The sequence below is a fragment of the Podarcis liolepis genome (assembly GCF_965112155.1).
Source record: "Podarcis liolepis genome assembly, chromosome: 10".
Taxonomy (NCBI): Eukaryota; Metazoa; Chordata; class Lepidosauria; order Squamata; family Lacertidae; genus Podarcis; species Podarcis liolepis.
In genome coordinates, this window is record NC_139562.1 from 44,872,933 (window position 1) to 44,893,586 (window position 20,654).

Here is a 20,654-nt window from a genome sequence, read left to right on the forward strand (position 1 = left end):
GATCAATGACAGATCCCCTCCTGGTGCAAATTCATTGGCATTACACATGAGACATGTGAGTTGCATTGATCTCCAGCCCACAGAACACAGCAAACCAAAAAACAAAATTAAGGAAATAACTAAGTCCAAGCCTCCTCATACAGGTCCCTGAGGAATGTCAGTGATCAGTTTGATAGGTAGATAGACAGATCTTGCCTCAAGGCTGGGTGTTTTTAGTTTCATGCTTTCCATCTTCCAACCCCACTATTATATTACTTTAAAGTCTCAGGTGTATGGAGGTGGACATATCTGTGCTGAAGGATGATTCCCCACCCCTATCCACAAAATATACATTTCCACTTACTTTGTCCAACATTGCCAGACCATGTTTGACATTCTAAAGGGTCCTCCAACATCTCAGAGTGCTTTCTCTTTTTAGATACCAAGGAAAGACTAGAAGGAACATGAACGTTGATACCGATTGATTAAAATATTAATGCAATGTTTCAAAGAAGGATCATGTGACAAATGCAATCCTAAATTCGACTGAACACAATGTAACTTAGGTAAAGGTAAAGGGACCCCTGACCGTTAGGTCCAGCCGCAACTCTGGAGTTGCAGCGCTCATCTCGCTTTAGTGGCCAAGGGACCTAGTGTGTGTCCGCAGACAGCTTCCGGGTCATGTGGCTAGCATGACTAAGCCACTTCTGGCGAACCAGAGCAGCGCACAGAAACACCATTTACCTTCCCGCCAGAGCGGTACCTATTTATCTACTTGCACTTTGACGTGCTTTCGAACTGCTAGGTTGGCAGGAGCAGAGACTGAACAACGGGAGCTCATCCTGTTGAGGGGATTCAAACTGCCGACCTTCTGATCGGCAAGTCCTAGGCTCTGTGGTTTAACCCACAATGCCACCCCCGTCCCTTACAATGTAACTTACTTCTGAGTAAAACTTGCACAAGACTGAGCTGTTCAACATTTAAATGCTGCCACCTTGTGGAGAGATTGAAATCTTATTTTGTGTGCCTTAACAACATGAATTTGCTGACAGCAGCTCTTTCTTACAGAAGGAAATGCCTCTAAAATATGACGAGCCTCTAAAAGATGCAGCAGAATTTTTTTCTTTCTTTTTGCAGGTGAAATTTAAATCAGAGTCATTTTTTTCTCCACACGTTTTCTTGCTAACCCATGAGGGGAAAAGCACTAGTTACAGTAATATATATTTTAAATTACCTGGGGTTGTGAGAGGGTCTTAAGGGGGAGCCATTTAAAGCATGATTATTTGATAGCGTGGAGTTATTCCAGGGAGTTGGCGCATTGCCTGTCTTCAGACTGAAGTCATGGTGTGCACCACACGCTTGTCCGATAGCATTTGTCTTACAAGAAGTCTCAAAAAAGTTGCAAGGGAACTTATTGGTGGGTCCTATGGAAGGGAGAGATGCTGAAGGTCGCAACCCGGTAGGGTATGAAATGTCATAATACGTGACTGTGGAGAGAGAGAGAGAGAGAGAGAGAGAAGCATTGCATCATCCAGCGCCACCACTTCAGATGAACACTGAACACCCAATCCAGAATGCCAACCAATCAGGACTCACACAACCAACCTTTGGTCTGTGGTGGAGAGCAGGGCTCCGATCCTGAATCTGGGGGGGAGTCTGGGAGCGTGTTTTGCCTAGAATTGGAGTCGAGAGGGGCAGGGGGGGGAAAAAAGCCATTATACAGATAACAAAAATGTATCTTCCAACTTTTCTTCTTCATTTTTTTCTCTTTATTTTTCTTCTTCTTTTTTCTTTTCTTTTTTTCTCTTTTGTTCCTTCTTTCATGTATATGTGCTTATTTGAAATATATATTTATTTGCAATATTTTGTAACAATTATGTTAAATAAACAATAAAATTATAAATTAAAAAAATATAAATAAAAAATGTAGTTTCTATGTGTTTACAAAACCCCCCACAAACCTATTTGTTAGCTATGCCAAGGCCATGTGGATAGCTTTTAATGCAGATCTACATGTTACGTGAGCTATTAAAGTCTTGTTCTGTGAGGATTCCTGATAGGCCCAATAAATGTGTGGGCTAGCCCAACCCCCACGGATGGCATTATAACAAGTACAGTGGTACCTCAGGTTACATATGCTTCAGGTTACAGACTCCGCTAACCCAGAAATAGTGCTTCAGGTTAAGAACTTTGCTTCAGGATGAGAACACAAATCGTGCTCTGGCGGCGTGGCGGCAGCAGGAGGCCCCATTAGCTAAAGTGGTGCTTCAGGTTAAGAACAGTTTCAGGTTAAGTACAGACCTCCAGAACGAATTAAGTACTTAACCTGAGGTACCACTGTACTGGAGAGAAACTGTGGTTATTGAGATCTGCAATTGATTCTTGGGAAATTATGATAGCAGCGTTTGTACTCTTTCCTTCTCCTTCCAAAGTGAGTCTGCTATTCTAATGACCGCTGACACTTGTCTTACCACACATTCACATGGAAGAGGAAGCAGCACAATCCAGAACTGATAATATTGCCACCTTCTCGGCATTGGCATGGCTCCATTAAACAGAAGCTTGGGGCACATTTGCTGTTCTCTCCCTCCCATTCCACAGGATATTTCCAAGTATCAATTGAGCCGTTGAAGATATTGGCTCAGGTCCTAAGTTCACAGCGGAAAGTTTCCCATTCCTTGCTTTCCCTTACAACCTCTCCCCGCCCCAAGCCTATTCAGAAGGTATGGGGCTCTCTTGAACAATGTGGGGTGGAAGACACAGGAGCAGGGATAAAATAAATCTCATTGCTGTTTAGCAGCCATTCATTTGTCATTTGTCCTTGAAAAACCTATTTTGAATAAAGTATGGATCTTCACCCTGCTTCAGGAATGGCACGTCATCCCTGCCATTATTTGTGTGCAATTTTAAGAAATTGGTGGAGGAGGGAAATGATGAGGAAAACAGTGTACTTTTCATACTTACAGGCTTCCAAAGGATTCAAAGTCACTGTCTATGAATTCTTCCAGCATCCGTGTATCCACCAATGCATTCTCCAATGCTCTGTGCACATCTTGCCCTTAAGATTAAACATGGAGAATTCGGGCTATGGTTTTCGGCTGAAAAATGCTGTTATATATTCATTTTTTTCAGTGGCCACATAATTCTCCACCCTCATCGTTCAGCCCAGACACTGAGGTCCAGCGCCGAGGGCCTTCTGGCGGTTCCCTCACTGTGAGAAGCGAAGTTACAGGAAACCAGCTAGAGGGCCTTCTTGGTTGTGGTGCCTGCCCTGTGGAACGCCCTCTCGTCAGATGTCAAGGAAATAAACAACTATCCGACTTTTAGGAGACATTTGAAGGCAGCCCTGTTTAGAGAAGTTTTTAAATGTTTGATGTTTTATTCTGTTTTTAATATTCTGTTGGGAGCCGCCCAGAGTGGCTGGGAACCCCAGCAGATGGGCAGGGTATAAATAATAAATTTATATTATTATTAATTATTATTGTTGTTGTTGTTGTTGTTGTTGTTGTTGTTGTTGTTGTTGTTGTTCTGACTTCAAAGATTCCAAGCACAATAGTATCATAATGTCAAAGGGGGAGGGGGACTACAGAACCACAAGCAGCATATATCCTTTATATATTTATAACTTAGAAAATATGGGATGTAGCTAATATGAATGTGTGAATACGTGGCTAGATTTCAGGAAGATGTTTTGATTAATATTCATGTAAAGTCACTGCCAGAGGATTTTAGGGTTTTCTGAAAAAGATGACTACGAAGTTCATTCTCTTATCATTGTTCATTTAAATATTTCTAAATGTACAGTCGTACCTTGGCTCCCGAACGCCTTGGAAGTTGAACGTTCCGACTCCCAAACGATTGAAAACGGGAAGTGAGTGTTCTGGTGTTCTAATTTTTTTTTGAAGCTGAATGTCCGGCGCAGCTTTCGCTATTGTTTCTGGCACACCTGCGCAATCGGGAACCAATTGGAAGCCGCACCTTGGTTTCCAAACTTTTCGGAAGTCGAATGGACTTCCGGAATGGATTCTGTTTGACTTCCAGGGTACGTCCGTACTAAGATTTTTAAAATTAAAACCCCACACGCATGCAGTGCTGGATAAGATCACAGCTTGAAGCTGCATACAGTATGGTGAACATTCATGTGTGTTAAAACCTCAGGTTCAAATCTCTACTCAGCCATGAAGTTTACTGGATGGGCTCATGCCAGTGATCATCTTTCAACCTAAACTTCCTCACAGGGTTGTGTTGTAGTCATGCATGGCACTAGACCTAGACTACCTGGCACCCACACTACCATTCTTTAGGCACCAGGAAAACACGAAAATATTAGCCATTTTAATGGCTATATGTCTGCTCTGAGGTCTGTTTACATTTTCTCTGTATTGAGTTACAGTGGTACCTCGTGTTACAGACGCTTCAGGTTACAGACTCCGCTAACCCAGAAACAGTACCTTGGGTTAAGAACTTTACTTCAGGATGAGAACAGAAATCGCATGGTGGCAGTGGGAGGCCCCATTAGCTAAAGTGGTACCTCAGGTTAAGAACAATTTCAGGTTAAGAACAAACCTCCAGAACGAATTATTAACCCGAGCTAGCACTTTACTGTATTTGATTTTATGCTTCATATACTCTGTAGTCCAAATATGAAGCATAATATATAAATATCATAAATGAATCAATCTCAAGTTCCTGGGAGGTAAGGCAGGATATAAATATATTAAAATATGTTCTTTTCTACTCATTCACATGGCCCCACCCACTCAATACATGTGCTCTCTTTGGAAATGAAATTGGGAGAATAGCCCAGCAAAAAGTCGTCTTTTGGTGTATATGAATAAGGAGTTATCAGAAGAGGCAATGAAAATACAACACGCTCCCTTAGCGTGGACAAAACGTTCTTTTACTTTAGCCGCTGGCCACCTACCTTCAAAGAACTGCTGAAGAGCCTCATTTTCACCCACAACATCCATGGGCAAGTAGGGGGAGGAGGCAGTTTGCACCCCCAAACCACTTTGCGAGCGTTCAGACTTGCTCAGCTAGTTACGGAGAGCTGGCAATTTTTCAGAGGGCTGCCAACATGTCCAAAAAAGATCTCCTTCATTCTTGTCAAAACACACAGTCTACATGTGCCAGAGAGAATCCAGGACTTTTGCAAATGAGCTCCTGGTCAGATTTGAGGGTTTCAGCACCAAATAAAGATCCTGCCACAACTTTAGGACCAAAACGTGTACAGTATTTTCCCCTTACGTAATGCTGATCCCAGTAAGAGTTTCCTTCCTTAAGGACCTTTACCCTTTAATTCCCTCGGCTATGCAGCATGTGTGCAATTAAGAAGGCAACAAAGGTTGCTTATCTCTTGCCTGTCCTTCCCCTGCATGTGTTTATGTATAGCTAAGGTAAATGCTCTAAATGGAGGCATGATCTGATTTTTTGCTTTTTCTTTTCTTTTTAAAAAGCTAGTCTGAAGATGCAGCGATTTCTTGATGATCAGTCATAGTCCCAGTTGTCTCTTGTTACACCACTGTGCTATAATGGTTAGACTGCTGAGCTAGGATCTGGGAGACCCGAGTTCAAATCTCCACTCAGCAATGAACTTGGCTGGGTGAACTTGGGCCAGTCCCTCTCTCTCCACCTAACCAACAAACAGAGTTTATTGTGAGGGGGAGAAATATGTAAGCCACCTTGAGATCCTTGGAGAAAAGTTGGGGTATGAATACATTCATTCATAAATCTGTTTTGTCCCATTTCTGCATTAATCTGATTAAACAACAACAACAAAATCTGTATACAAGTTTAAAATGCTCATTTTTATCTCTATATACATTTCCAGACATATTTTATCTTAAAATACAGTTGACATTTGGGTTGTTGTTGTTTTCGAAGCCAACACCTGTATAGCAAAGCAAGTGTAAAACCTGAAGGATAATTATATTCCAGTCTGCATGTTTAAAGTCCAGGAAGTGAAATGCAGAACAAACTTCATTCTTCTCCGCCCACAGTTGCACTTCTTATGTACTTTATGTATAGTACCAGAAACCTCCAATATATTTGCCATGTGTGTGACAGACCAACCTGTATTTGGTAAAATAGTTAATGAAGTTTCAGCTTTAATTCACTTTTTTGCAAAATGAGCATAACTTTTAACTTTGCGATTTACCATGGACAAATTCAATGATATTTGGAATCCATTCTTACGAATACTAATAGGTCAACGTCAGGTAAAGTACAATAACCACCTTGTAAAATATAGTTTGGGGGTTTTCCCCCCTCCCCCCTTTATTTTCCCTTCTACACATGTCTCACCATGTTTAGTGCACATATAATTATGTACTTTTTGAACTTTCAATAAATTTTTTTTAAAAAGAAAAACAAACAAAACTTTGCAATTGTCTTTTTCCATTTTCCCTCATGGCAGGAAAACAGCAAAACTTTTTCTGTTGAGGAAGGGAACTCCAAGGAATCAAGTCCAGCTTACAGCCATGAAGCACACCTAGAGGAACCGTGGGGAACCGCAAACCAGGGAGCCAAATGCAGCCCTCCTGGCTGCTTCTCTAGCTGGTCCCAGGAACTCTCCCCAGACCACACTCCATACCAGCCCTGTTTTTTACTCTCCTTTTGGCCTGGCAGGAATGTGCCGCCAAAACTCTGGTCCTACTTTTTGCTTACCTAGCTGGAGGACAGAGAAGACTGTACAAATGTTCATATGAACTAGCCTACTATACGATAGTAAGACTCACATTCATTTCTCTGCCTGCTTTTGTGACTGGCCCTGCCCACCATTAGCATGCGGCCCCCAAACTCCTTGTTGCTGGCATCTGTCTGTCTCGGGAGACAATGGAGGAGTCCATCTTTGACACCCCGACTTCTTACAGTTATGCTTAATACACTATCATGGGATGGAGTTGTATTCTAGTCCTACTCAAGAGTAGACCCATTAAAATTAATAAATGTAACTCAGGATCATCCATTTCAATGAGTCTACTCTGAGTAGGGCCTTGGTGATTTTTTTGTAGATCAACTTGGATGATGGACATTACCAAAAAGGCTTGCCCATCATAAGGATATTTGCAGGGTACCATAAGTAAAGATGGAATAGATGTGCAAAATACGCAGATTGCCTGTTTAGTTACACGATCCAAATTGAATGAAAAGCAGCATTTGGCCACTAGCAGCGTGGTTATGTGACTAAGCCTCTGGGGTATTTTAAACACGTTTATGGCCATACCCTGGTAAGTCATATCCCAAAAGCTCAGATGCCATGAAAAGATGGCACAGAAGGCAAGGAAAAATGGTCCTCTAGTATTTGTCAGAGTTATTTTCTTTTTAAAACGCTGAATGGTTGGGATATGTACACCTTACATTAAGTGCACAAGCATTTTATTTAGGTTCTGGAAGGAAATAGAACTGGTGCGAAAAAAGGCACTCCTTGGAAGCTCATATGGGAAAAGGGGTGGAACACAGAATGGCATAAGATAAGAAAACATACAAGATAAACCAAGAAAGTAAAAGATTCAATACAGAAAAAGAGGTCCGGGGGGGGGGGGGTAGGATGACTTGAAGCTAGCTGCTGGGAGCCACAAGTGGACAGAGGGGCTGTTGTACCGAGTCCTTGCTTGCAGGCTTCCTATAGGCATCCGATTGGCTACTGTGAGAACAGGATGTTGGACTAAATGTCCAGAAGGGATTTCTCATGTACTCCACTCAGAGGTAAAAGGCAAAGGTAAAAGCGCCACAGTGGGTGGCGCTGTGATTTAAACCACTGAGCCTCTTGAGCTTGCCGATCAGAAGGTTGGCGGTTCAAATCCCCATGACGGAGTGAGTTCCCGTTGCTCTGTCCCAGCTCCTGCCAACCTAGCAGTTTGAAAGCACACCAGTTCAAGTAGATAAATAGGTACTGCTACAGCAGGAAGGTAAATGGTGTTTCCATGCGCTCTGGCTTCCGTCACAGTGGTCCGTTGAACCAGAGGTGGTTTAGTCATGCTGGCCACATGACCTGGAAAGCTGTCTGTGGACCAACGCCGGCTCCCTCGGTCTAAAAGCATGATGAGCGCCGCAACCCCATTGTTGCCTTTGACTAGACTTAACCATCCAGGAGTCCTTTACCTTTACCTTTTTACTCCAGAGGTAAACCCCTATAAAGATATTTCCAACCCCATAGACACCAGGTGGGTAATTTGGGTAGTTTTACTATTTCAAAGCCCTAGTTTTTGTTTGGTATTGCCATATATATTTACCCCAAGCTATTAACACCAAGTTCCCTATAGTAATGGGAATATCTGTGCAGAAACATGCCCCTCACAATTTGCAGAATGCGCACTTCTCCTTTTAAAGTTCGACACCACAGGACTCAAGTTTGAGTTAACTTTTATTAAGTCGAAATCCTACATTATAAACTCTCCAGAACACAAAAATGAACACAATATTTGAACAGCATCAAACCTGCGTTTCTCAACTGTTAAAGTTACAATCGCTATAGTACACCTGAAAATCCTCTTGCCTTCATTTCAAACGAAACAATAATGTCCATCCTTAAATAAAATCATCTTGCTGAACTCCAAGAGTATGTGGCGCAATTTGCACAGGAGGAGAAGCCTTGGACCCTTTTCAAAATAAATATCAATGTTGTGACAAGGATTTTGAACCACTCCGAAGATATGTACATATATGGAAGTGCATGCAAGCACCAGAAAAGTGTAGCAGTTACAGCTCTTCCTTGTAATATCCGAGTTTTGCCAGCGACATCTCTTTCCTCAGCTGCATAACCTCCCAAAACATCTGATCCACTGCACAAGAAAAAAAGAAAAAAACCCAAGACATTGTAGTTGCAGCTAGACTGGTTGTAAAAAGGGAAATGGAAGCATGTGTTTACTATGGTGAACCGTTGGTGGAAGAAAGCTTTGTTCTTAGGCGTCTCAGAAAAATGAACTCCTTATCTTAAGGCTCAACCAGTGGACTTTGCTGCCACTTGGAGGACTTTTGCCATACACATAAACAAACATATGAAGCTACCTATCCCAGTGAAGCATGACTTTATTGGGCAACACCTCTGACATCTGACTTTGTTAGACTGTGTGGTCCAAATCATGCCCCCTTTCACCCAACCCTACTTAGCAACATTCTCTTTTTTTCATTTGCTGTCTTATGGCTCCCTCTCTGCTTTGTACTTACCTTGGTTTTCCACGAAGTGATTGTTTTCGTTTTTCCTTTACAGTGGTACCTCGGGTTACATACGTTTCAGGTTACATACGCTTCAGGTTACAGACTCCGCTAACCCAGAAATATTACCTCAGGTTAAGAACTTTGCTTCAGGATGAGAACAGAAATCGCGCAGTGGCGGCGTGGTGGAAGCGGGAGGCCCCATTAGCTAAAGTGGTACCTCAGGTTAAGAACAGTTTCAGGTTAAGTACGGACCTCCGGAACGAATGAAGTACTTAATCCGAGGTACCACTGTAGTATGTTTAGCGTTCTTTTAGTAAGATTTACTAGTGCTGCTTTCCTTTTAAAGTTTTAACAAAAGGTAAGACAAAGAAAACAGACATGTTGGGGAAACGCGTTTCGTTAAAAGCTCCCAGCTTTGCATACTTATCTACTTTTGTATACTTTCATGTTATTCCGTCCCTTTTACAGAATGCAAACTGGTTGCAGAAGTCGTATGAGTCAGACAAAGACATTCCAAAACATTAACAAACTAACATTAAGTATCATCCACTGCGCCAGGAACAGGGGCTTTTTTCTTTTCTTTTCTTTTTTGAAAGAAAGAAAAGGGAAAGGGTCTTGAGTTTTCAGATATTAAAAATTCAGTATTTAAAAATAATGCAGCTCGAGAGCATCGCTACAAAGCTTGGCTAATGCATTTTGCATTAGAAACACTACTAGCCTCTCATCAAACTGCCGAGGGTTCAGTTTTCTTACCAATTTAATGCGGTTGGGCACGGGGGAAGGGGAGAATATAAGTAGTCTACCAGACTTGGTTCGAACAGGGGTCCAACAAGCCTTTTTAGGCCCGTTGGTGCAATCTGATTTTTCAGTAAGTGCCACAAGCAGTACCCACCTCCAATCACTTTTCCCCGCCCCCCACTGGCACCCCTGAGAGATGGAAGGGAGCTGGGCAAAGATCAGATCCAGCAGAATTCATCTGAGCCTTGGAAAGCATTCACAGCTGGAAGTGGGAAAGGGTGTCAACTCTTCCAACTTCCTCCTTCAGCTATGTACTTTTCAAGGTACCTTATGTCACCTTATGGGCAAGAGGCAGGGGAGGGGAGGGGATCAGAGTCTTTGTGGGCAAGGATGCCATTATACCATGTTGGTGGCCCCTGAACCCCAACTATAAATCATGTGTGCCCGTGTGTCGCAGTCCCCGAATTTACAACATTTGTTAGAATCCCCCCTCCAAAAAAAATATTATTCTTTTCTGGTTATTTTAAAGCATAGGGAGAGAAAATTATCTGGTTACACAGCATCCAGTGATAACCTGGCAATTTATAATTTGGATTGCAATCTGGTTTTCGGGACACTTCCTAAATCTTACCAATAGTTAGGTGATATAAATCTTATACTATTTCAGGCTTAGTTATGAAGACTTCTCCTCGCTAGCTGTATTGCTTCTTGTCCATATTCCCAAAGTACAGTTGTACTTTGGAAGTCGAACAGCTTAGTTTCAGAACGTTTTGGCTCCCAAACGTCACAAACCCGGAAGTGACTGTTCCGGTTTGTGAACTATTTTTGCAAGCCGAACGTCTGCCGTGCTTTGGTTTTCAAACGTTTTGGAAGTCGAACGGACTTCCGAAACAGATTCCGTTCGACCTTCAAGGTACGACTGCATATGGTATATGCATAGCCCTAGAGGTTGCAAAGCAGGGATGGGGAAGCTCTGGTCCTTTCTGATGTTGTATGACTCCAACTCCCATCAGCTCAGTCAATGTTGATGGAATGATGGGAGTTGTAGTCCCAAACATCTAGAAGGCAATGTTTTGGGAAAGGCTGCTGTAGAAGTCTTTGCTCAATTAATGGAGACTCAAACCGGAGTCACTTCCAATAACAAGTAGGCAATCTTTAGGGTCAGAAAAGTCTCAACTACAGATAGACACAGAGCCTTCCTACAGTAAGTTCACCAGTAAGTAATTTTTGGTATTTGCATTAGACATAGATCTTTACTTACCATCTTGCTGCTTCACAAGCCCCTGTTGTATATACCGAATGTACGTGAAGAAGTTACATACAGATGTAATCTGCACAAGAGAGACGCAAGAGTTATAATTTAATATACTTAATTGTGTGCATTACACAACTGTCTGCTCCATGAGCAGAGTCAAAGCACAGGGAACCCCAATACTTACCCTATATCTACAGAAAGGAGAAATATAGTAATAGTTGCTTGAGTCCCCCAACTTGATTCTATGCTTGCATGTTTTACTTTGTCCGCTGAGAGCACATTTCCTGTATGGATGGAACAGAAAAGTAGTTTGTTTGTTGTTGTTTTGAAACCTATCTAAACTACATGAAAACTGAGTTCTGGTATAGTTGCATACAATTAAACAAGAAATCTGCAATCTGATTTTACACCATGATTTACAGACACCACTTGACATCGTGAACGATAGTTGTGCACAGTGGTCATGCAGCTTTCACGCTCTCTTCCTCAATCGTGCTCATTGAGTCCCAAAATCTCCTTGAGAGAACATCCACCATAAATTCTCGGTCACTTAATGTGCCTCAGGTGGACAGCCGAGGTAAGGATATCCAGTAAGCCACTCTCAACTGTGGACTACATTGCTAGCTATCAAAGTCAAGACACAACAAATATTTAAAGACAACTGAAAGGACTGTGCTTATGACTACTTTCAGCTATTATGTGGCAATATAAATAAGCACTTGAAGTATTTACAGAGAGAGAGAAAACTATGTTATGCTAACTTTATAGTACACTGTCAAGTTGCGAGAATAACACTAATAAAGCCCAGGTCCCTTCCAATTCCATGATTCTATGGCAATGACATGGCAATGTTTACATTATACCAAAATGAATCAGGTTTGAGTGATCAGTTCCAAAATTTAAGTGCAGATTTGAAGTCATTTCTGTCAAAAAGGGCCACAGCTGGCGAACCAGCTGTTGCTGGAAAAAGGGACTCCTAGCCACCAAGGCCACTTGAGCCTCCAAGACAGGTGAGGAGCACCCCCAAAGTACAGACTTGCTCCTTCCTAAGGAGAGCAACCCCACCCAGGCACAGCTGCCTCCCCAACTCCTGAGCCTGAGAACTCAGGACACAAAGCACCACCCTTCCCCAAAGGAACTCAGGATAAGGCCTGCCCCACTGTTCACACAGCAGCTGCCATTTATGTTACTGTGCCTGAATGCACATGCACATTGTGATTCTTTGGCACAAAACAGCTCAGATGTAAAATAAACCCTACGGCCCTTTTCTGCAGCACCCTATGACATTTCTGGCCTGTAGCAAACCTATGCCAGTCATTTATAGGCAGGCAGGCAGATATTGTTTTGAAATAGCATCTTAATGTCTCTTGCACGATCCGATTCCACCAGTTTGAACATACTTTGGTCCTCCACATTCAACCGCAGAAGCTTTCACAAATCGAACAGGTTGCAAGCCAACTGGTTCAATGCTTAAGGTATTGTTTTCCACAGCTTCCAAGACGGCAGATGCCAGCTGAAAATGGAGCACGGAGTTTAGATCTGTTGAAATTTCCTTAAGATATTAAATACACAGCATGCTACCCTGAAACAACTGCACACTTAGGCTGGATCTAGGCACATCAAAAACGCGCTTCGGAAAACACGCTGTAAACTTCGTAATGGGAAATCCCGTTGATGAAAGACGGGACATTACAGCGCCATCTGGTGCCACAGTGTTATAACCCATATAAAACACTTTTTCTTTACGAAGGTAGCTGAACCCTGAGTCTCTGGGACAGCAAGCAACCGGATGCCTGTGAAAAACCCGCAAAGCAGGTTTCTAGCAATTGAAGAAGAAGAAGAGTTTGGATTTGATATCCCATCTTTCACTCCCCTTCAGGAGTCTCAAAGCGGCTAACATTCTCCTTTCCCTTCCTCCCCCACAACCAACACTCTGTGAGGTGAGTGGGGCTGAGAGACTTCAGAGAAGTGTGACTGGCCCAAGGTCACCCAGCAGCTGCATGTGGAGGAGCGGGGACGCGAACCCGGTTTCCCAGATTACGTGACTACCGCTCTTAACCACTACACCACATTGGCATTCAGAAGCATTCTGCTTTGACCAAAGAGGCGGAAAGTAGTAGCCATCATTGTTAGTGGCCATTGATAGCTACAAATTTGTCCAACCCACTTCTGAAAGCCATCCAAGCTGGTAGCCATCACCGCCTCCTAAGGAAGCGAGTTCCTGTATATGGTTCCAAAACGTTACCTCACTTTTTGAGAAGGTCAAACACGGAAAGATATCTTCCTGGTAGATTTTATCCAGGAAAGGGCATGCCCTGTCCATAGTGGGATCATCCTTCCAGGATCTGAATTCATTATACAGAGCTAAGTCAGCCTATCATTAAAAAAACAAAATGAAGAAAGAATCCAAAATTCATAGTAAAGTCATATATTGCAGATGACACCCACACCACCTTGAATACAGAATCTACATGACCATACAGACAGTGATAAGAACCCCTAAGTCCCACTGATTTACATATATCTAACATGGGTAGATTACACCCTAATACCACAGCTATAGGCGTCAAGTAGCACAAAGGTTATATTTCCCTCCCTGTTCAATCACTAACTAGGGCATTGGTTACCTGCCAACGTCTGCCTTTGTTTCTTAACCTCAGCTCATGCTCTTGAGACTAACTCACATAAGGGTGCAGGTATTTTAAATTTGCACGCCTTATTTTCTTTGAGTGCACAAAGGAAATATGGAACACCTGATATAAGCCAGTTTTATGAAGTTCACAACAATAAGAAATATTCTCTTTGCGGGTCATTCTAAAGACCTGTTTAACGGGGTAAGGGAGCTGAATTTAAAAACAATTGAATCAAAAGACAGTGCTCGAAGGCAATCTTTTAGGCAAAATGTACACATCCTTTTTGAGGGGAAACAGAGTGATCTGGCCACAGCTAGGCAGCCGAATTAACAAACTGTTCTTCGGAAGAGAAATGCAAATGCTTCGTTCCATTGCCTCAATGGATGGTACTGCCTTATGGCAGCTTCCAAGTGCCATTGTTTTCTACCAGTTCATTGCAGGTGTTTTGATGCAGACCTACAATACATACAAACGTGAAATACCTCTTTGCAGTCTTTCACAATTGGCTGCATCATGGCGACATCCTGGTTGCTGACACCCATCGCACTGCTCGTACTCTTGTTCCTCGCATGGCCTTTTTTGAAGGGTGTCTTTCCGCCAGATTGAAGCTCTTTCGTGGGCGACGTTGGCGAAGTGGACAGCACTAATGTTTTCAGGGCTGCTACTTCGGCCTGAAGGACATCAATCTAAACACGTATGAAAGAAAAGGAGAGACCAAATAATTGATTGGAAAGCAAGCAAAAGCCGCTTCTACTACAGTCACTCATTTGTGACAAAATCCTTCATGGAATAAAGTATTTTGTAGCCAAAATGACCTGAAGTAACCAAGGGACCTAGCCCTGGAGACCTAGGATTTCACTCGCCAGTAAGACGCCAAAAGAAAGCTTATCCACTCAGAACTCTGCATTAGCAGACTTCGTATATTTGAATTAGTTTGGGGTTTGCTTTTGGATAATTCGACAAGAACACTCTGGGGCATTTCTGAATATGAGTAACTTGTGCGATGCCTTACTGGCAGAGTTGAAGGTGAAATCTCAGCAATGGGCTAGCTACAGAGGTTAGGGGTCACCAGGTAAGTGGCCTTTAACAGCAACGCTGCATGGCCACAGCTATTAGTGTCATTCTCTGCCCTTTCACCTGCTTGAAAGATCTGTTTTGTTAAAAACCAGGAGAAAGGAAGACACCTGTGTGCCCCAGAGTCACAACATAAAGTCATTTTCACAAAAGCAAGAGAGCAATCGACTTTATATCCTCTTGTTCAACAGATCTTTCAGTTTACCATTCATGGTCATTCTTGCATTTCCCTCACATTGCCATACAGTGGAAACAGACTAAACATGAAAGTCCACTGGGGAGGAAATTATTCATCTCTAAGTACGCTACAAATGGAGTCCATCACCTCAGCTCACTGTTGAACTAGAAAAACAGAACTCTAGTGACTGATGGGGCAAGGAATGTTCCAGCTGAAGTCTGTAACATACTGCAGAATAGTTACAAAGGGAAATAATGACACAACTCCAAGTGGGTAGTGTAAATTAGACCTCTAGCAAGAACTAGCTCATATATTTGTTCAATTTGTCGTACAAATATTTCTATAGGTTACATAAATGAGAATCACTGAGGCCAAACAATCACCAAATAGTGCCGGATGGAGACAGAGCTTGACAGCACCAGCTCACAATTACTAACGTCATTTTCGACTGGATATCTAATCCCCTTCTGGAAATTACTAAAAAAAATATATTACAAAATGTCACAGCATTTCCCTTGTGGCAAAGAATTCAATATACAGTGGAACTTCGGGTTACATACCATCCTCCTTACAAACACTTTGGGTAATGAGCTCCGCTAACCTGGAAGTAGATGTTCCTTGTTGTGGACTTTGCCCGGGATGCAAGCAGAAGTCATGTGCCGGTGGCGCGCCAGCAGCAGAAAACCCCATTAGCGAAAGCACACCTCATGTTAAGAACGGTTTCAGGTTAAGAACGGACCTCCAGAATGAATTAAGTTTGTAACCAGAGGTACCACTGTATAAGCTTTCCTTAAGCTAGAGTGACTCAGCCTTCCCACTTGGAGCAGAATTTGCTGATCCAGAGGGCTCTATATGGAAAATACTTTTCTTTCATATTCTCCCCTTCCCACCCCCATTTGCCTCTGAAAGTCTTTTTGCCCAATTCCTGTAATTTCTTCCCCTGTTCTTCTTTCACACTCAGCTTGTACTTTGTATTCCTCCTCCCTTCAAGTTTCCCTCCCCCTCCGCCTCCTCCTCCTCCTGTTGTCCTTTCACGTTCACTTCTTCCTAACTGCAACAGCTTTCCGCTCTTACCAATTTTCCTTTATATTCCCAATTTTATTTTTATTTATAATATTAACCTTTCACCTCACTTTCTAATTGCCTTCAGCATGCCCTCTGGCCCTTTATCTTTAGAAAGGAAACTTTCCTTCCTGTGTCATCCAAAACATCTGTCTCCTGCCTACTTTTACTCAGCACAAGTTGCTGGTACTGGCACTGGGTCCAACCACAAAGCTAAGGCACAACAAGGATGTACAAGGCAGGCTCTGGTACCAAGGCCCACCTGAAACTAGCCCAAGGCCCACTTGTGGGTCCCAACCCACCTTAGTCTGTTTTTACACATCTAACCTCCTCGCTTGACTCCACTAGTGGGGTTTTTTTAACACCTAGATTTCAAAGGTCAGTTGGCAACTTGAGGAGGCTGTTTTGTGAGTGAAAAGCTGGGGAAAGGAATGCATACGCACAAAAACAAATCCCTCTGGGTCACAGGGATATCATTAACTCACTTTTCCTTGTGCTTCTTTCAGTTGTTTTTCAGCTGTCGCCTGCTTTATGTTTGCTTCCCTCACCATTTTGTGTGCTTCCTACAAGAACAAACATTTGCATGGTATATAAACACTTTTGCATGGGTTTTCCTGCCACATGAAAACAGTAAGCTATTAAATGTGGCTCTTTTTGTCTTTATAAAGAATAGATAGCAGGGATAAGATTTTGAAGTCACCCAACCACACAGCTGCTTTTCACATTGCTTTTGAAAGTCTCAAGTGACAGACAGGCAAATCGCCCATACCTTAAAGATAAGCGACGGAAAGTGCTGGAAACAATGTTTGAGTCCGAGGTCCAATCAGGAGAGACAGCTACTTTGCGGTTTGATTGCCATTCAAAAGGCAACAATATAGCTATTCCACCCAGGGAACCCGCCATTTATTTGGAGAAGCATGGCTTGGACAATTGTGACTACACAACCACATTTACAGGCATGAGCACACACACCCTGGGTGAATCTGCTGTCAGTCACCCCAACTGGTGAAGAAATTTGCTTCATTTTTAGTAGATGAGCTCACAAGAATAAACTACTTCCCAAACTTCCCATTTTTGAAGGTGGGATGGGGGAAGACATTCAAGCACATCCTGAAATGGCAACCTCAATCTGAAGCGTGTTATCACAGAAAAGTATCCAAACAAACCTCAAAGAGGCTGGCAGTAAGTTCTTCCAATTCCTGTCCGAGTTGGTCGCGCACTTTGGAAAGCCTCTCGCATTCTTCATCTTTCAGTTTCAGCTCCTAAGAAAAAGAAATGGGTGTTGATCTTGAAAGTTATAATTTACAACTTTTCCAACCCTGGGTATAAGAGAGATGTTTGGACCAAACTAGACACGATACAGCAGCCATGTGCATTTTACTCACGTGTCTGCTTTGTTCAGGTGTAAAAGGGCAGTGGCGTTACATGAAATGGAATATGCAGGCAAGAATGGGAGATTGAGTTCCTTTCTGCTCTTTTCTCCTGATGTGGGTCTCATACCAGAAGCAAGTTGTGCTGGAGACAAAATTGCTTGAAGCAATGGGGCATAGCAAGGAAAGAGAGGAGAAGCTATCGCTGTCCTTCTGCTCTTGTGCTCTACATTTTCAAAAGAAACAGGGTCCACTGCTTCTTATGGGTTGCCTTGTTGCCCCTTGCTTGTCTTTTGCTGGAACAGAAACTTGCTCCATACAAGCTCTTCATGGGAATTGCTACCAGTGGTTTCAGCTTGATGATATACTTGCAGGCAAAGTAGGAATCACAGCAAAACAACCCTTGCCTCTCCCCCCAAAGACATCAAGACTGAACCAAAATGGAAACAATCCCTTCACCTTTTCATTTGCCAGTGTTAGTAAGTATACAGCACTAGGGGGCAGCCAATATTTAGAAGACATTCGTGACAAGCTCACACAGAACAGAAAACAAAGAGTTATATCTCCAGGAGGGTAACAGGATACTTTCGGGATGATGGATAAGATTTGCAAAGGTTTGCAAAGCTCACTCACAAGCAACTCGGCAAAATTGCAAAGTAGCAAAGGGTTTCATTTTGAAAGCAAGGTGAGCTGAAAAGGCAGTTTCAAGGCCCGTTCCTTAGAAAGAGCCCTGTTTACGTGAATAGAGCTACTCTGGACTAAGCAGCTTGAAGATTGGGACGGGAGAAGTCTTGGCTTAAAGCAATGCTGACCTGGCCAAAACAAGAAAACAGAAACCAAGCAGAAGGATCGTTCCTTCTCTTTCATGACATCAATGCCTACATTGTACAGCATCTCCACAGGCTATGGCCATATGTGATTTATATGAGTGAAGGGAAAACCCAAGACTTGCATCACTTTTCCAACGAAAATCAGTCAACCTAAGTTCATTTTATAGATACAGAACTGAAGCCCTGAGATGTACGGATGAAGGACAATATACACACTTAACAACAACATCCTCACCATCAGGATACTGAAGTGAAAATAATATTCATTTTAAAAGAGATTGAATGATTAAGCTTGGCTAAATAAGCCTATGTAATTAGCAAGAAAATTGGGGGGGGGGGGAGACTTTTAACAGCACGTTCTTAGAGGCCTGTTAGAAAATAAGAAAAAGAGTAATGATAGCTTTGCAAAATGCCCTTTTGGCTATTCATAACTATGTATTTTAACACTTAGTATGCTGTACCTGAAGGATAGTACTGTTAGAACCTGTATAAATCACTGAATTGGCAAATATTTGTAGTTTAAATTGCTTTACTATTCATTGGGAGGGGGTACAGGGCAATGAAACACTCTCCCTTGAACGACTGAAATTCATATTGACAATTTATCTCACAACCTTTGAAATTCCATCAAACGTTGCCCATGCAGCTTGAAGCCAGTCTTCATCATCACAGAGATATGCCACTGTCATCCATGCACTTTCCACACTAAATTACTGCAATGAACTTTATGGGGTCATATTACACCTATCTTACACCGATCTTACAGCATCTCCGTTACTTACTAGACTGTTTCTAGGCCCTGTTAAATGTACTTTAACATAAAGCCTTAAGCGGGTCCAGGTCATGGAAAGTCTTCTATAAGTCCTAACTCTCCCCACCATATACACATGTTTTGTTCAGATGCAAGATTAGATTCTGCAATCAACCCAATGAGAGGCTATTCCATATAGGCCTTGTTATTTGCCTCCTTTTCAGAGACAATCAATCACATTTTTATTCTTCTGGAATGTTAAGAGTGCAAAACCTCTTGATCAAGACTGAAATTTGAAGATCTGTCTGCTTCTATTTTAAATCTTTTACCCTTGGGGTGCCTTCCAACTGATTTTACAAGTTTTATTTTTATTTAGTGCCTCATGAACAATTTTCAATATACCAATGACGTTAAGAGAATAAATAAAGGAAGTCTGGAAGTTTGCACAAACTCCACGATTTTCAGGATGCTGAATTCTGCGCTCAACAGTAAACTGCACTTACACAGAACTGAAAAAACATACCATATACATTAATCTTACCCTCTGAGCTTTAGCAAGTTCCTCTTTTAATCTTTCATAGCCCTTTTCTCTGACTTCCAAAACTGATGGGCTCCGTAGGCGAGACAGACTGTCTGTGCTCAGTCCCAAAACATCATCACTTCCTTCAGAGGAGTCTGTTATGGTTGCTCCCTGCAAAAATTCTCTCTCGGCATTGCTACTTGTCTTTCTGGAATTATCATATTTGGACGAAGCACCTTGGAGTCCCGAGGTAGAACAAGGAATGGTTTCTGTAACATTGATGCTGAAAGAAAAAGGCATACATATTTTAGCAATGTATACTGCTGCACATAAAGGATTATTATTAAAAAACAATACACAGACGAACACATACACCAGAAAGCGACTTACAACAAAGCTTGCTTAGATCATCAAGAGAAGATTTTCACAACCAACCTGATACCTGATGCTTCTGCACAATTGAGGTGCCTAGGAGATGAATAGACGGGTTGTGTAGGAAGATCAGAGACGTTCAGGGCAGTCGGCTGAATTGGCGTGGAGCACACAGCTGAGGCATGAAGCCGGTAGATGACCGTGGGTGAGGTAGTTTGTTCAGAAGCACTAGATTCATACACTCCTAGAAGATCTGGAGTGGTGGGCGAGGCTAGATTCACTTCATGAAAACCTTCCAGGGTGTCGTTGGCCATAATAAAAGATTCATCATACGAAGTCCTAAAATGAGAATAATTTTTTGAATTATTACACTACATCAGCTGTATTGCTTGTTTACCTGAGATGACCCTTAGGAAACGGAGAGGGAAACAGTATGGCCAGATATGGCAACATTGGATGACAGCTAAGTCATACTTAGTAGTTCCATTGAAATAAATCACTTAAGCCATTGGGTGGTACCCAACTAAACAATTCCACTAGTGCAAGTGCTTTTAGCAACAGAATCCCCTCCCAGCACAACCCCTAAATCTGCTCTAGAGCAATGTTTCCCAAACTTGGGTCTCCAGCTGTTTTTGGACTACAAGTCCCATCATCCCTCACCAATGGTCTTGCTAGCTAGGAATGATGGGAGTTGTGGTCCAAAAAAACAGCTGGAGACCGAATGTATCGGTGT

The 20,654-nt window shown here is 42.4% G+C and overlaps 2 protein-coding genes and 1 long non-coding RNA gene across 7 annotated transcripts in view; 1 reads left to right on the forward strand and 2 right to left on the reverse strand.

Annotated features, from left to right (window-relative positions):
• MYRFL (myelin regulatory factor like) overlaps positions 1-5,275 on the reverse strand; it is a 37,084-nt gene extending 31,809 nt beyond the window's left edge. Inside the window, exons 1-5 of one of the 3 annotated variants that reach the window (XM_083463432.1) lie at positions 4,904-5,270; positions 2,944-3,037; positions 1,585-1,652; positions 1,214-1,403; positions 344-432 (exon numbers count right to left, since the gene is read on the reverse strand). In XM_083463432.1, the coding sequence (XP_083319558.1) occupies positions 344-432; positions 1,214-1,403; positions 1,585-1,652; positions 2,944-3,037; positions 4,904-4,949 (487 nt within the window). In that variant the 5' untranslated portion in view covers positions 4,950-5,270. Of the gene's footprint in view, positions 1-343; positions 433-1,213; positions 1,467-1,584; positions 1,653-2,943; positions 3,038-4,903 lie in introns of all 3 variants that reach the window. The other 2 variants (XM_083463431.1, XM_083463433.1) reach the window with 2 other exon arrangements.
• The window catches only part of LOC310687984, a 159,575-nt gene that overhangs the window by 91,420 nt on the left and 47,501 nt on the right, over positions 1-20,654 (forward strand). The gene's annotated exons all lie outside the window — the stretch shown is intronic.
• The window catches only part of RAB3IP (RAB3A interacting protein), a 49,510-nt gene continuing 37,182 nt past the window's right edge, over positions 8,327-20,654 (reverse strand). For all 3 annotated transcript variants that reach the window (XM_083463632.1, XM_083463633.1, XM_083463634.1), the window contains exons 2-11: positions 19,985-20,260; positions 19,571-19,832; positions 17,245-17,340; positions 16,564-16,641; positions 14,247-14,450; positions 13,377-13,505; positions 12,532-12,644; positions 11,316-11,415; positions 11,138-11,207; positions 8,327-8,762 (exon numbers count right to left, since the gene is read on the reverse strand). In XM_083463632.1, coding sequence (XP_083319758.1) covers positions 8,680-8,762; positions 11,138-11,207; positions 11,316-11,415; positions 12,532-12,644; positions 13,377-13,505; positions 14,247-14,450; positions 16,564-16,641; positions 17,245-17,340; positions 19,571-19,832; positions 19,985-20,260 — 1,411 coding nt within the window. In that variant the 3' untranslated portion in view covers positions 8,327-8,679. The remainder of the gene's footprint in view (positions 8,763-11,137; positions 11,208-11,315; positions 11,416-12,531; positions 12,645-13,376; positions 13,506-14,246; positions 14,451-16,563; positions 16,642-17,244; positions 17,341-19,570; positions 19,833-19,984; positions 20,261-20,654) is intronic.